At 44.8% G+C, this 16,928-nt stretch overlaps 1 protein-coding gene across 2 annotated transcripts in view; it reads right to left on the reverse strand.

Moving 5' to 3' along the window:
* Window positions 1-16,928, reverse strand: part of PREP (prolyl endopeptidase) — a 156,972-nt gene that overhangs the window by 44,019 nt on the left and 96,025 nt on the right. For both annotated transcript variants that reach the window (XM_067546535.1, XM_067546536.1), the window contains one exon: window positions 16,530-16,633. In XM_067546535.1, the coding sequence (XP_067402636.1) occupies window positions 16,530-16,633 (104 nt within the window). The remainder of the gene's footprint in view (window positions 1-16,529; window positions 16,634-16,928) is intronic.

The raw sequence follows: 16,928 nt of genomic DNA on the forward strand, positions 1-16,928 counted from the left end.
TGTTGCTCATGTCCACTCCACTATAGGTGTGTGCACAACTCCGTGCATGGTTACCTGGAACTTTTTTCCCCTTAGCAGATCCCGTAGGGCCGCCTCCGGCGCCTCTTGGAGTCCCGCGCACGTGCCACAATATACGAGGTGCTGCTGGACCTACACCCTCTCAGTCCCTTCTTTCTGCCAACTCTGGCAGCAGGGACGGGGGGACATGACCAACACATCTCGAAGAACATCAGTTACTGGTAAGTAACCTTGTTTTCTTCTTCGAGTGTTTGCTCATGTCCATTCCACTATAGGTGACTAACAAGCAATACCTTTGGAGGTGGGTAGGAGTTACCGGTGAGCTGCCCTCAGCACTGCTCTGCCAAATCCCGTGTCCTCTCTCGCTTGCTTGACGACAGCGAAGTGGGACGTGAAGGTATGCACCGACGACCAGGTGGCAGCTTTGCAGATGTCCTGCATGGGCACTCTTTCCAGGAAGGCTGTAGATGAGGCGTGAGCTCTGGTTGAGTACACTGTGATGGTTCCCGGAAGCGGCACCCTCTCCTGCTCGTAGCAGAACTTGATGCATGATGTAATCCATGAGGAGGTGCGCTGGGTGGAGACAGGTGAGCCTTTCATCCGGTCAGTCACTGAGATGAAGAGATGCGTCAATTTCTGGAACAGCTTTGTACGCTCGATGTAAAAGGCAGGGCTCGTCTCACATCCAGCGAATGCCATCTCCTCTTCTCCTCTGATCCGTGAGGTTTGGGAAAAAACACAGGGAGAAAGATATCTTGGTTACAATGAAATTGGGAAATCACCTTGGGTAGGAAGGCCGAATGTGGCCTCAGCTGAAACTTGTCCTTATAGAATACTGAATAAGGGGGCTCCGAGGGCAAGGCTCTAATCTTGGAGACCCTCCTGGCTGAGGTAATGGCCACCAGGAAGGCTACCTTCCATGAAAACAGGAGAAGAGGGCATGAAGCCATGAGTTCAAAGGGGGGCCCCGTGAGTCTCAAGAGGACCAGGTTGAGATCCCAGGGAGGCACCAGGTCACAGGCATGCGGATAAAGCCTCTCCACCCCTTTGAGGAACCTGAATGACATGGGATGGGAGAACAGCGATCTCCCCTCTAGCGGTTGATGGAAGGCCGAAATGGCTGCCACGTGAACCTTCAACGAGGTCAGCGCCAGACCCTAGAGCTTTAGCTGGAGCAGGTACTCCAGGATCGCCTGTATACGCGAGAGACTGAGCAGAATATCCCGGGACTCCGCCCAACCGGTAAACCGCCTCCACTTAGTCCGATACACGACCTGTGTGGAAGGTTTCCTGCTGCCAAGCAGGACTTGCTGGACCTGTACCGAGCAGGCTCTCTCCCTCCATCAGCCACAGAGCCTTCAGGCCGTAAGGTGCAGGGAGCCCAGGTCTGGGTGCAAGAGGTGACCGTGGTCCTGGGATAGAAGGTCATGCTGCCTCAGGAGCTCCAGGTGTGGGGCGATTGAAAGGTCCAGCAGAATGCTGAACCAGTGCTGTCTTGGCCAGCCGGAGCAATGAGTATAACGTTCGCCCTGTCCCTCTTTATTTTCAGCAAGACCTTGGGTAGGAGCGGAATGGATGGAAACGCATACATGAGGGCCCCCGTCCAGTCCATGAGCAACGTGTCGGAAATCGACCCAGTCTCACGACCCCGGAGTGAGCAGAACCTTGGACACTTCGTGTTCCAGGCCGACGCAAATAGGTCCAGTTGGGGAATACCCCACTTCTGGAAGATCATAGCCACCACCTCTGGGTGCAACGACCAATCGTGGCGGGGTAGAAACGACCTACTGAGGCGATCCGTCTCATCATTCCTCACTCCCGGGAGGTGAGAGGCAGTCAAGTGGAAATCGTGCCTCATGGCAAAGTCCCACAGATGGATAGCTTCCTTGCAGAGGGCCGAGGAGTGTGCTCCCCCCTGCCTGTTTATGTAAAACATGGCTGCGGTATTGTCTGTCAGCACCTGCAACACTCTGCTTGTCAGGAATCGGAGGAACACCTTGCACGCTAGGTGAATGGCCCTCAGCTCCTTCACTTTGATGTGCAGGAGCCTCTCCTCCCCTGACCAGAGCCACATAGTACCTAGGTTGGTGCTGATGTGGGCTCCCCATCCTACATCCGACGCGTCGGAAATTAGTGTGACCAACGGGATCAGTTCCCTGAACGGAACGCCCTTCATCACTGCCCTGGGAGTCCGCCACCAGTTTAGGGAGGCTAAGACGGGTGGGGGAACTGTGACCACGCAGTCCAATGGGTGTCTGCTTGGCACACATACTGAGGCCAACCACGCCTGAAGCGGTCTGAGCATCAGGAGAACTAGTCTCCCTACGTATGTGCAGGCCACCATGTGGCCTAACAGCTGTAGGCAATGCCTGGCTGTTGTCGTGGGGCATCGGTGCAGCTGGGAGATGATAGAGACCATCACCTCGAAACATGGCTGAGGCAGGGAGGCTGAGGCAGGGAGGCTCTGGTCTGGGAAGCGTCCAGGGTGGCCCCAATGAATTCTATGCATTCCACTGGGGTTAGTGTGGACTTCTGTTTGTTTATGAGTAGTCCCAGCCTGCTGCACATGGAGCAAGTAAGGGTCACACTTTCCTGCACTCGGGACCTGCCCCTGGATCAGCCAATTGTCCAGGTAAGAAAAAATTTGCACTCCCTTTTCTCTCAGGTGGGCAGCCACTACCGCCATGCACTTGGTGAACACCCTTGGAGCCGAAGATAGGCCTAAGGGTAGGACTGTAAACTGGTAGTGGTAGCCAGCCACCGTGAAACGGAGAAAACGCCTGTGGCTGCGGAGGATAGACACATGAAAGTATGCGTCCTTGAGATCGAGGGCGGCATACCAGTCTCCTGGATCCAGGGAAGGGATTATGGAGGCTAGGGAGACCATGCGAAACCTGAGTCGTTGGACGTATTTGTTTAGACGACGCAGGTCTAATATGGATCTCAGACCTCCCTTCGCCTTGAGGATGAGGAAGTACCTCGAATAGAATCCTTAACCCCTTCAGCCTTGAGGGACCATTTCCACTGCTCCTATGCTGAGGGTGTCCACCTCCTGCAAGAGGAATTGCTCATGAGAGGGGTCCCTGAAGAGGGACGGAGGACGAGGGTTTTTGGGGGGCGGGGGGTAGATGTAAACTGTAGGGCATAGCCCCCTGAGACTATCCCAAGGACCCAACGGTCCAAAGTGATCTTTGCCTATTCGGGATAGAAGGGCCTTAACTGTTTAGGAATGGGTGGACAGATCCAGGAGACCAGTCGTGGCGCCACCCTTGGGCGCACCATCAAAATTGTCTCCTCTGGTTACCCGACCTCCTGGAGGGCCCCTGCTGGGGAGCTGAGGATTAGACGGGGGGCTGATTTCTCCTTCTAAACCCCCTATTCCTATAGGGTTGAAAAGGCCTGGGGGGAGGCCTTGGCTGCTGCTGCATCTGGGGCTGTGACTGACACCTGGAAAACGGAGGCGTGTACAGGCCCAAGGAGTGAAGCGTGGCCCTGGAGTCCTTCAGACCATGCAGCTTTGCATCAGTTTGGTCGGAGAATAGGGCAAACCCATCACAGGAGAGATCCTGAATAGACTGCTGCACCTCTCGGGACAGGCCCAAGGATTGCAGCCACGAGCACCTTCTCACACAGATGGTGGAGGCTATGGTCCTGCCCACCGAGTCAGCAGCGTCACAGGACTTCTGGAGTGCTGCCCTAGCTACCGTGGTTCCTTCCTCCACCATGGTGCTAAAGTCGGCAGCCTGGTCCAGGGGCAGGGCCTCAGCGAACCATCTGAGGGAGTCCCATAGGTTGAAATTTTATCTACCCAGGAGGGCCTGATGGTTGGCAATCCTAAACTGCAGGCTTGCCGTGGAATAAACCTTTCTCCCAAACAAGTCCAGCTTCTTATTGTGTTTGTTCTTGGGAGTGGACTCTGGCTGACCTTACCTGTCTTGCTGGTTAGCCACATTTACAACCAGGGTTCCCGGGGCTGGGTGAGTGAATAAATACTCAAACCCTTCGGCCGGGACGTAATATTTTTTCTCGGACACCTTTGATGTAGGGGTGACCGAGGATGGGGTTTGCCACAGGGCCTTTACAATCTTAAGGACCCTTTCGTGGACTGCTAGGGCCACTCTCACTGGGCAGCCGCCGCCAGCACATTAAAGAGGCTACCTTCAGCCTCTTCTGACTTCTTTACCTCCAGCCCCACGTTGGAGGCCACCCTCCTGAGCCGCTCCTGGGGGCCCTAAAATCCTCCAGTGGCATCAAGTGGTCCCGGGAGACTGCCTCATCTGGTGAGGAGGAAGAGGACTGCCAAGGCGCGTCCTGCCGGTGCACCCCCTCCTAGCGAAGGGTTGCAGCAGTTGAGGGTCCCTCCATGGGGTCGACTCCTCATCCGAGAAGTGGTGTCTATAGGCCTTTTCCTGTGCTGGAGGCATGGACTGCATCCCCCCTGATGACATAATGGATTGGGGCCCCAGCCCCATCTGGATACCCCATGGGACCCAATAAGGCCATTGTTGCGGCCACTGACTCTGGGGTCAACCCCGGGCTGACTGTGCCACAGGCTGTGACGTTTTGTGGGGGCGTCGGCTCTCTCGATGACTGTCCCCCCTAGGAGACCCTTAGTCACTGGACCGGTGGTGCCGTGTACATCCTTGGTCCCGGGTGCCCTTCTGCACCGGGGTCCGCCCACTTGATGCCTCCTACCTGAAGGATGATGAGGACTGCCTCCATCGCCGTGAGCAGTGCTGACAAACGGAGGTGCGCTCTGAAGAGCTAAAGGTACTGGAGCGTCGTCTTGGTACCGATGATTTCCAGTGCCACTTGCCTTGTGGCCCTGCAGACACCTTCGGTGACCGAGCTCAGCACCACTCCGAACTCCTCGGTACCGAGCCGCCCTCCGGCGACCAGGTTCTGTATTGTGGACTGTGTGATGCCGGGTCTGCCGATGGCAACCAGGTTCTGCACCGCCTCGGTGCGGGCGAACTCCTCGGTGCCGGGTCCACAGACAGCAACCGGGTTCTGTGCCGTCTAGGTATGGGAGAACTCCTCGGTGCCGGGAATCTGGAATGGGAGCTGTCCGAGCACCTCCTGGCAGACCTCGATCGGTGCAGCCTCTTGGCATGTGCTACCTCCGGTGCTGGGGATTGATGTCGATGATGAAAGGGAGACTCCATGTTGGCTCCATGTTGGCTCGACGATTCAGGAGGACCCAACGCAGGTTTCCCCCGTGACACTGGCCCCTTCTCCCTCGGTGGAGGGAGGTTCTTGCCACCTGAAAAGCCTCCGGTGTCGACGGCGTCAGCAGGGGCACTCTCCCACTCCCAGGAGTTGGGGGAGGCTCCCTGACCAGAGATGCAGGCACCGGAGAAGACTCGACGGGCCAGGTCCGGTGCAGCTCCATACTCGACCCTGCCCATACCGACGGCGCAGAGGAGTGTACGCTCTCTGCACACTGCTTCTTCCTCTTCGGTGCCGGCGATGTTGCACGGTGCCGAGTCCAGGGCGGTGCCGGCAGCGCGCTCTGTACTGAGGTCACACTCAGTGCCGAGGTGAAGCGGGCCGGCTCGGACGCCGGGCGGAGCGCTCCTCCATCAACAGGGCGTTCAACTGGATCTCTCGGTCCTTTTGAGTCCTCAGTTTAAAAGCCCTGCAGATCTTACGCTTCTCTTTCCTGTGGGCTTCCCCCAAGAACTTAAGGCAGTGGTTGTGGGGGTCGCTGAGCGGGAAGGCGTTCCCACAGGAGGCACATGGCTTGAATCCTGGCGACCGGAGCATGGCCCAGCTGCTTTAAGTCCCCGCAGGGACTTGCCTTATCTCTAACTACACTTAACAACACTTAACAACTACTTAACTAATTAAAACTAACTTAGAATATCAAACAAGTCCAAACAAGGGGAATAGTACTTGCTGAGAGCAAGGCTAGTTCCAGCAACCGTCATGGGCAGAAAGAAGGAACTGAGGGGGCATTGGGCCGGCAGTGCCTCATATATGACAGCATGTGCATGGGGCTCCAGGGGGCGCCGGAGCTGGCCCTATGGGATCTGCTAAGGGGTAAAAAGTTCCAGGTCACCCTGCACGGAGGCGTGCACACACCTATAGTGGAATGGACATGAGCAAGCATTCAAAGAAGTAGTACTACCTTTCATTGCATTGGTAAACAAAGAAACCCTAAAATACTCATCTCTCCCTTAAAATTCTAAAATACTCATTGATCCCTTCTAACTTTAGCCATGTTTAGAAACTGTTTACATTGAGTATTATTCAGCATTCAAGAGAAACTTACATGTAAACTACACATTAAATAGCATATGCCCATAAATGCGCAGAACTCATCGTATTATGCAAGCTTGGGACAAATACAAGAAATGTGAGCTTCACTGCCAAACCTAATTACTGTTGCTCTCCAAATCAAATGTAATTTCAAAACCATCAGCTTTCTGAGTCTTTTGCTGTAAGAGACGTAATAGACCTTTCTGTGTACATTACTCTTCCCTGATTCTTTGGAGACCTAACATTACTTAATACTATTCAGTAGATTTGTACAACACCTTTAATGTAGCACTAAAAAAAAAAGTCAATAAACTCAGCATCAGGCTTCTAAAGAGGCTGGATGTCTCACGGGATTGGTAATACAGTGTCTTCCTCTTCTACAGCAGTGGTTTAGACTTGGCCCATGTCAATGATGACCGACAGCTGAAGCCATCTAAAGGCTTTTTGCCAGCTGTGCAAAATAAGGCTGGAGATCTCAGTCCTATTCAGAGAAGGTGTCCATGTCACAAAATTATTGTAGCAATTTAACACCCTTGTTGGTAGGCTCAGCAGAGAGGTAGAGTAATGAAGGGCAGGGGGAATGACCAACTCCCACGTCCATAAAAGTGATCCCTTCCTGAACAAAGCTGGCATTCAAGCACTGGAAAGTTTTATATTTAGATTTGATCTACTGATCCAAATAAAATACAGAAAAAATATGGACAGAAGAAACAGTGACATATTTTGCCAGTTATCATTTACTCTTTCATTGCAAGACATACTGACAGCAGGCCTGACCTTGTAGTCCTTACTCAAGTAAAGCTCTCTGATTTCAATGGCAGTTTTACCTGAGGAAGGACTGAAGAATCAGTTCAGGAAAAAATGCAATGTTATTTTGTTTGTTTGTTTTGTTGGAACTTCGTATTCGCCTGATTCTGCCCCACTGAAGACAATGGGAGCGCTACCTTTAACTTCAGCGGGCAAAGGCTCAAGCTCTATATTTGTGAAAACAGTGAAATGTTATTGCTCATGTAAATTATGAAAAGCACATCCAGATACTATAGTGACTGAATGTTAATGTTTTATATTAGAGAGATTTGTTCTTATATTGGTACCAACATTTTATGCTATTCTGAATGTGGAACAGACCTTATAATAATTGGTTAGATTACAATTTTACTTTTAAACACTTCTTGAAGACTCAATTTGCTAAATTAATACATGGCTAAGCAGCACGCTCTTGCAGTTACAACAGTGAACTGGAGGTCAGGGTACCAAGGCTCTCTGTTCCTAGCTCAGGCACTGATCACTGTGATGTGTCACATAGTATATCAATGCCTTTGTTTCTCCGTCTGTAAAAGGAAGTTCATCATACTTCTCTAACTTTGGGAATTGCTTTGGGATCTGCAGCAAGAAGATAGAATGAAAGTTGGGAGTAAATTCCCCCGGGAATTAGAAGATTAAATTCTTCCCTGTTTTGTGATCAAGAGAGTTAACTCAATTAGTAATCGTGTTAATGGTTAATTACTGGAGAGAAAATCAAATTTAGGAATGAGAGTTTATGAAAGCTGTGAGAAGTAATAAGTCTTCAGTGATCTCCTTAGAAAGTTGACAACAAGGAAATTATTATTTTTGTAGTGAAGATATTTCTCATTTTAATTTCTCTATCCATAATCAAAAAACCCCAACCCATTGACATACTTGGGACTTACATACACACTGCTTTAAATATAAGGGGGGGGGGAGGGTGTCCAAAAAATGGCTTATGTTTCTTCCTGATAGCAAAATTCTATTCACCCATTTACTGTAAAACTAATTTTTTTGCCAGTAGCTATGCTTGTTTAAGATATTTGAGGATGTAAAAGCAACCCTTTAAACTCTCATTAAAATTGATTTAAGCGCTAGTTTCTAGTCACTCTTACATGTAGTAAGTGATTCATGCATGCTAGGATCAATGGTTATGGATTGGAACAGATCTATATCATTTTAGCTCTCTGTTTTGGAAAGTTCTATGTGAAACAATGGCACTTGAATTGAGATCAAATATACCATCTCAATATTCCTCTTCATTAGCAGTGGGAATAAAAAGCAAAGAGTAGTTTAAAGCAAAAAGTTATAACAGTGCAAGTCACAAAGGAGAATATATTTCTCTTAGTTTTAGCTGAACTGCTGAGCAGTTCTGCACCACCACCTCTTTGGACTGAAAAAAATGAATATTTATTATAAGACCTTGTGTCTGAAGATTGCCTCCCTCTAGTCTCCCTCTATAGTCTTCTCATTTCCCTGCACCATAAACAGAAAGGAAACAAGATAATTAAGATGCTGGCATTGGTGAACACCCTGGGCTATATGGTAGTCCAGGTAAGAGGGAGATTAGTATTTTAATCCTAGTTTAAGACATAGGCATGGTCTAGTGCTGTGCAAACTCCCACTTATAGTTGTGCTACGCACCTCAGTCCTGACCTGCAGCATTTCCACTATTCCATTTCCTATTGAGCAAACACTGCCATTCATCCTAAATTGTGTAGTAGTTTTCTGACACAAATAGAGGCTAGGATGAGAGACCACCATAACCACTTTAATTTGGGACCTAAACCTGGATTTGACCTGGATCACTGGAGGTGAAAAATAGTGCAATAATCCACTGTGCCATCCACCAATCTAGAACAAGGTGATTTATCCACTAGTCCAGATATTCAGAGAATGCCAACATCAACTAGGTTTCTACTCTTAATTATTTAAAGCATGCTACATAGAGCTGCTCTAACCCTTGGCAATTATTATGGGAGGAGATCCAACTCCTCTCATCTAATTAGATGTCTGGGATTCAAAGCCCAAGAAAAGAGTGAGATCAATAGAATCCTTCATTTAGTTTTATGGATGCTTCTCCAGAAGTTTCTTTCTAGTTTAACAATTCTTCATACTGAGGGAATCACTCTTAAAAGGAGCTCATTGTCTGTCATTGAACTGTCACCTTTTAAAATATTTCTCTAGAGCTTAAAAAAATACAGGATCCTAAAACTGGAGCAATGCATTTTGAATTGCACCTCTCCACTGAGTTGCAATTAGAGAAAGTAATGGCAGATTACAGTGGTATTTGCTATATTCACATTAGTGGTGTGGGAAGTTACTACCCATATAGAACTCAGTAGGCATATAGCCAATAGTGCCAGAGTTGTCAAAATGAATTTGTTCATATCCTCCAGACCAGGAATGTTTGTTGTCTTGATGCCAACAATACAGTCACTGCCAAACTGCAGGAAGAGATGCAGAGCTGAAACTTGTGCTCTTGTTGGAATTCTAATGGAAACTGAAGCAACTGCAATAGCAACATTCCTTCTGCATGCAATTGGATGGGGGCATGAGACTGCCATATCAATTCTTACACAAAACAAGGGTTGCATACATTTTTTATCTTTCTGATCTGGAAAGCCATGAGGAACCAAAAAAAGTAAAACTGAAGGAGATCGTGCCAAACAAGTCAATTGTTCCTCTCTAATATTAAAATTAATGCTTTTACAGTGAAATCATGAGAAATCAAACATACTCCAAGCATCCACAGAACCAATATGGTATAATAATATGGTATAATCCTTCAAAAGTCATCATCCTTTACCCATGCCTTTAAAAGCTACAGATAGTCATTTCATGTTAAAGAGAAGGAGGAGGGGAAAGGATGAATAAGATGGAAAATAGCACAGAGTAATTTATTTACTGAAGAAAGAAAGGAGTGTTCTTTAATTTTGCTTCCTAACAAGACACTCATCTGAAGAATGTGCCTTTTGTCTTTTATACTGAGGTGATTATCTTATCTGAGTTGACAGAGCCATTGAAAGTTCTCTCTAAACTCCAGGGAATCATTCATCTGTCCTAAGGAAAAGACAAGAAATAACAATAAGTTGTTCTTCACATCCACTTTAAAAAATTATAACTGAAGCTCCTATTTTGCTAGGCAGACCCAAAAGATAATGACTTCCACAGGACATCAATCAATAAGGATGTTTTTAAAAATTTTAATGAGTGAATTTAATGCAGATAAAGTGATATACTATGGCAAGATCCAGGAATAGTGTGGGCAGGTGTTGTGCACATGTTTCTCCCACAATTCTGCCAATCAATCTCAATTCTGACTCATCATCTTAGTTTTAGACTTCCCTGAAGCACAGACTACTGATTGTGCCAATCTGTATGGTGTAGATAGATCTCTGTTAAGAACTAGAATGACAGTAACCTCATTTTCATTTGGTAACTATGCATAATTGGAACCCAAGTCTTCCTGAGGGGCTGAACAATGAAATAACTTACTGCGTTACTTAGGCTACGGCTACACTAGAAAATTACAGCGGTATAGCTATACTGCTGCAGTTGCGCCACTATAAGGTCTCCCGTGTAGCTGTTCTATGCAGACAGGAGAGTGCTCTCCCCTCGGCATAATTAAACTACCTCCAACAAGCAGCGGTAGCTATGTTTGCAGGAGAGTGTCTCCTGCCGACATAGCACTGTGCACACCAGCGTGTCTGTCAGTGAAACTTATGTTGGTCAGGAGGGGTGTTTTTTCATACCTCTGACCAACAAAAGTTTTACTCACAAAAGTGCTAGTGTAGACATAGCTTTAGTTCATTCAAAGATAGGTTTAATAAAAGACACAGGATGCAATTAATCCTGCCCTCCGACCCCTGCCATTTCTTGCTACAATGTAAAAAAATGGCAGCTGCTTTTAAATCCAACTAAGTTATACCATGTATTTCACAGTTCTTTTACAAGACAGTAGCTAAACAAAGTACACCTCTTGCTCGGCGCATTACTCTTCTGTAATCTTGAACTATTTTAAACACTGGAAGATATTTAAAGAATGGCAAAGGGATCCAAACAACTTGTTTTACGATTACAATTTCAACACCTGCAGTCTTGCACACCAATATAAAAGTAGGTTAATTCTGAGCCAGGACAGCAGCCTGTTTACCATGAGGTGTAACAAGAAGTACATAAGAACTCAGTTGGCAAGTTCATAAAGATAAAATTCATGACCTTTAGTTAAAGGAGCATTTGAGTTACTTATGCAGTAAACAGCTTATGATAAATGTTACTCTAAGTTAATCAGTTAAACGAAACTGTGCAACCGTTTCCCTTCATAAATTCATTACTCTCTACTACTCCCTGTAAAATATCACAAGATGAAGTACAAAATTATCAAGAGAATCAGAACTCCTTTCCACTTATCAGGAAGCATTATTTAGTAAAAGATTATTAACTCTATTTAATACATAATTTAACCAAAGGATGTAGGGTACATTTTCTGATATGTTGCAGGGGGATTTAACAGTGCGATTTTTGGTAAAAGTGCTGTAGAGTCTTGCACTAAAAATCCATGCAATACTGAAAAAGTGTCCAAAAGAGCACAAATTTGGCATCGTGACAGTTTCTGTTTAGGTTAACACACTTCATTAACACTTTTGCTCAAATATGTGCAGAGACTACTAGAGAACAACTCTCATTAAATTTTCATATATGGTATGTAAATAAATCTAGGAAACCCTCAGATGTGTGTGTTCATTCCGTTCATTCAAGTGGAAAAGAATAAATGTAGAAAGTTTTGTAGAAGATAGTCCTTTCACCTGTATCTTATTACGAAAGAATGTCCCTCAGTGCACAACCAAATTTGCCTTAGTCAAAAAACAAACATAAAACAAAACAAACTCATTGTTGTCAAAACAAACAAACTCATTGCAAGCTTTCTGTTTTCTCCCTTTCAGCACTCAGCAGTTACGATATAAATCACAATAATGAAATCGAGGTTATTATACAGTGTTCTTTATACTCAAGTAATTAACCTCAGCCTGTGATTTACTGCACAACTACTTTATCCTGCATCCATTTTCGATTTCTCCTTTTTCAATTGCCTGAATTGTGGGCCAGGGCTCTGGGGTGGTGCAGAAGTAAAAGGAGGAACATGGTTATCATTTAGATTAATACACACTCACATACTCCTTGTGGGAGGGGAACACAACCTTTGGAGAGCCTCTACTCCCACCAACCCCCACGGTGGCAAATAGGCAGGTGGGTGGGGAATAGGCAGGGAACAGGGTGGAACCTTGGTTTAGCTAACAATACACCCAGTGGTGCATCTCCACCCCTGTCTTGGAGAGCATACAAAGCTCAGGTAGTCCTGACACACTATGCTCCCTTCCCTTTGAGTGGGAGCAAAGATGGGCTGGGTGGGAGACTGTGATTTAGGCAGTCTCCCTCTGGGAAAGCTTTAGGGTCAATGCAGCAATACTTTGACACTAATGCAGGGCTTGTGGCAAAGCTGTGATTGAACCCAATGCAATTTAAGTATATAGGTGTCACTATAAAGGAGCAATTTCAAATGAATTTGAGAGTTAAATGTACAATAAACTCGCCAGATCAAAGGTAAGAAATCTCTTTTCTATGATGCTGGTGAGTCTCCTCAGATTTCAAATATGATTACACTGGTCAATACAAGCAAGCATACACACAGAGGATGGTGCAAGAAGTGGCATTTGTGTCTCAGGATATGGCACCTTTCCTTCCAAGTCAGCAAAAAACCCAATATCCCGCTGCCAGGGGCAGTGCTCTGTTATCAGAGGTGGTGTATTTGGGGTGTATACGGTTGCAAGGACTGTCTCCTCCATGTAATTAAGGATCCAAGAGCATTTATCAGAATTACAGTGCTGTAGTAACTGTTGTGCTATGGCTAAACTTAACATTGTTAAATTCCAACTATCTAAATTCCAGCTTTAGTGAAAATGGATGGTTATTTTTCACTTCCTTGCTTTAAGAACATGCAGAGCATGCTGAAAATGAAGCACCGTTACATCACTAAATCACTGTTAAAGTGGCGGCTTCTCAGTGATGGGGAAAGTTATACAACCAAAAAATATTGGGATCCTTCTGGATGAGAAGAGCTCTATTAATTTAAGGAATTTTTTTTTTATAATTATTATTCTTGTAGTAGAAAGTGAGAGCCTGAGGTACAAGGCTTAGCACAACAGACCAGGTATAAGGCCTGAGGCACAAGCTAAAGTAATGGCCAAGCCCTGCTGTTATAAAGCAAAGTTAGCAGAAATCAGGCTGTGAATGCTGGCAGACTCACAGTAACTGGCAAGAATAAAGCTGGTATTGCAAATACACACATTCCAAAGAAGTGCTAGGCACAAGCACATTCCAGAAAGGTACCAGAACATCCCAATACCCCAAAGATAACGAGGGCTTACTGAACTTTCAAGATGACAATAAGATGGATAGCGATCTTTTGACCGAACCATTCAGTACAAGGCAAAAGGTGGTATTTTACCATGTCAGAGTGTGGTATCTTACCACATCAGAGGGTGGCAACTAAACATGTCCAAGGGGCCATATGCAACTTGTTTGTATCAGTGTATGAAAGAGAGTCTCAAAGGGAGTGTCTTTGTCCAACTGAGGGGGAAAACAGAAACTCCTGCCATTTATTGAGCTGGTCCACTATAACAAGCATTGTGTGTGTTAGTAGTCCTGTAGAGTCTGCAGAATACTAGGACTGTGCTTTGTCTACAATAAACCTGGCCGGCACCTTCGTTAATGAAATGGACCTTCGGTTTTACTGGATAATCCAGTCGTGGTTTGGTGTCTCGGTTATCTGTGCAGAGTGGGGACAGCATATACACAGGAAGAACACACATGCAGCCAACAACTGACAACAATGCTTAGCCTAATTTTAATAAGTAATTGATTTATATGTAAAAATGGCTTTTGATTCCACACTTGTTTCTCATATGAAACACTAGATTTGCCAGTAAAATACAATATTCCTAATTTAAAGTAATTCTTTCTAAGCCTCTTTTTAATTACATTGGCTTTTGAATTCCATTGTTATCTCACTGAACTTGATAGTAGTATTAGTTATATAAACATGTTCTTTCTCAAAGAGAATGCTGTTTTCTTCCTTCAACTCCATATCCTCTGAAGTTTATTTATATTTTTAGATATATAAGAAAGAGAGAAAGAAGAAATAGCCTCCCTGTTGAATTCAAGCCAAGAGATAACAAATTTTTGATGATTGCATCTTTGGCAAACTGGCATCTGCAAAGCTCATCTTTCTATCTATAGCTGCCATCAGAGACAGATGAGGCTATATACAACAGCCTTGTGCAGAGAGAGATAGTATCTTCTCTATATGTTAAATTGTGCTATGTAACCTATTGCTTAAATCAGCATCTGTACCAGATGACTGGAGGATAGGTAACGGAAGGCTGATTTTTAAAAAAGGTAGGCGATCCCAGCAATTACAGGTAGGTAAGCCTAATTTCAACACAAGGCAAATTGGTTGAAACTATAGCAAAGATCAGAATTACCTGACACATAGATGAACACAATATATTGGGGAAGAGTCAACATGGCTTTTGTAAAGGGAAATCATGCCTTACCAACCTATTAGAATTCTTTGAGGGGGTCAACAAACATGTGGACAAATGGATATAGTGTACTTGGAATTTCAGAACACCTTTGACAAGGTCTCCTAAGCAAAGTAAGCAGTCATAGGATAAGAGGAAAGGTTCTCACATGGATCAGTGACTTGTTAAAATATGGGAAACAAAGGGTAGGAATAAATGGTCTGTTTTCGCAGTGGAAAGAGGTAAATAGCAGAGTCTACCAAGGATCTGTATTAGGACTTGTGGTATTCAACATATTAATAAATGATCTGGAAAAGCGGGTGAACAGTGAAGTTGAAATATTTGCAGATGATACTAAATTACTTACAATAGTTAAGTCCAAAGTTGATTGCAAACAGTTATAAAGGATTCTCACAAATCTGGGTGATTGAGCAACAAAATGGCAAATGAAATTTAATTTTGATAAGTGGAAAGTAACACACATTGGAAAAAATAATCCAGACTATACATACAAAATGGTGGGGGTCTAAATTAGCTATTACCACTCCAGAAAGAGATCTTTGAGTCACTGTGGATAGTTCTCTGAAAACATCTGCTCAATGTGCAGCAGCAGTCCAAAAAAAAAAAAAAGCTAACAGAATGTTAGGAACCATTAAGAAAAGAGAGAGATCATAAGACAAAAAATATAACACCACTGTATATATCCATAGTACGCCCAAATCTTGAATGCTGTGTGCAGTTCTGGTTGCCCCATCTCAGAAAAGATATATTAGAATTGAAAAAGTACAGAGAAGGACAACAAAAATGATTAGAGGAATGGAACAGTTTCCATATCAGGAAAGATTAAGAAGACTTGGACTGTTCCTCTTACAAAAGAGATGACTAAGGTGGTAGTGAGGGGAGATATGACAGAGGTCTATAAAATCATGAATGGTGTGGAGAATGTAAATAGGGAAGTGTTATTTATCCCTTCACATAACACAGAACTAGGATCACGCAATAAAATTAATAGGCAGCAGCTTTAAAACAAACATAAGGAAGTACTTCTTCACACAACGCACAGTCATCCTGTAGAACTTGTTGCCAGGGGATGTTGTAAAGGCCAAAAGAATAACTAGGTTCAAAAAAGAATTAGATGAGTTCATGGAGGATAGGTCCATCAATGGCTATTAGCCAAGATTGTCAGGGACACAACCCCATGCTCTGGGGGTCCCTAAACCTCTGACTGCCAGAAGCTGGGACTGGATGACAGGGAATGGAACACTTGATAACTGCCATATTCTGTTCAGTCCAATCTGAAACATCTGGCACTGGCCACCCTCAGAGATAGGATATTGGGCTAGAAAGATGGACTACCGGTCTGACTTGAAATGGCCATTCTTATGTTGGAGCCTTAGGAATTACTTAGCTTGTCAGAATCCAAATCTTGTACACACCTATTTATTATTTATCTGTTAATGCTTAGAAGCCCAGTCCTAGAAGCCCAGTCCCAGTCATGGTGGTAGGTGCTGCTCAAACAAAAACAAAACAGTCCCCATCCAAAAGAGTTTACATGGATAACTGTACTAAGCAAAGTGGAAGAACTGCACATTATACGGAAAGCAATTACATCATTGCGTCTGATGCAAAATAGTACTACATCTTTAAAACTCACAACATGAGAAGATGCTTTCTTAAGTCTGCCTCTTAGTTACATGACCTGGCACATACTAAACTTACCCAAACAAGCATATTAATCCTGCCTCAAAGATCTACAACTTCTGATATTGAAAATTAACACAGGAATTGCTTGAAAGCGATCTTACCCCATTTAACTGCAGCTTCTGTTAGCTTGTTTCACAAGTGATTACAAGGTAGAAAAGTTTACATGTTTGTTATTACCTGAGCCGTCTGGTAAACCGAAGGATCAAATCCTTTCACAGTCACCTCCCGGAAAACTGTTGGCTCAAGTTCTTCTTTGGTCAGATCACAGTGATAAATAATACCTAAAACAGAGTTCAAATTTGTCAGTTAATTGCACATGCATAATTAAAAAGACACTGGATTAGAAGTCATGACAGACTGTAATGAATGGCAGCGCTAATTCAGCAGGGTAAAGAAGCAGCCTTGATACATCCTTACGCTTAAAAATTGACGTGCACTTATTCACTAAAGAATACAGAACTTTTTTGTATGCAAAGAACAATTATTCCTTGCCCATACTAAGCATTCAAAGTTAGAATACCACAGTGAACTAAGTAGAAGGAATTTTTTTTAAAGCTGCTTTGCATTTATTAAGAA

This window comes from Emydura macquarii, unplaced genomic scaffold (genome assembly GCF_026122565.2).
Source record: "Emydura macquarii macquarii isolate MOO-44397 ecotype Brisbane River unplaced genomic scaffold, CSIRO-AGI_Emac_v2 contig_1146, whole genome shotgun sequence".
NCBI classification, from domain to species: Eukaryota; Metazoa; Chordata; order Testudines; family Chelidae; genus Emydura; species Emydura macquarii.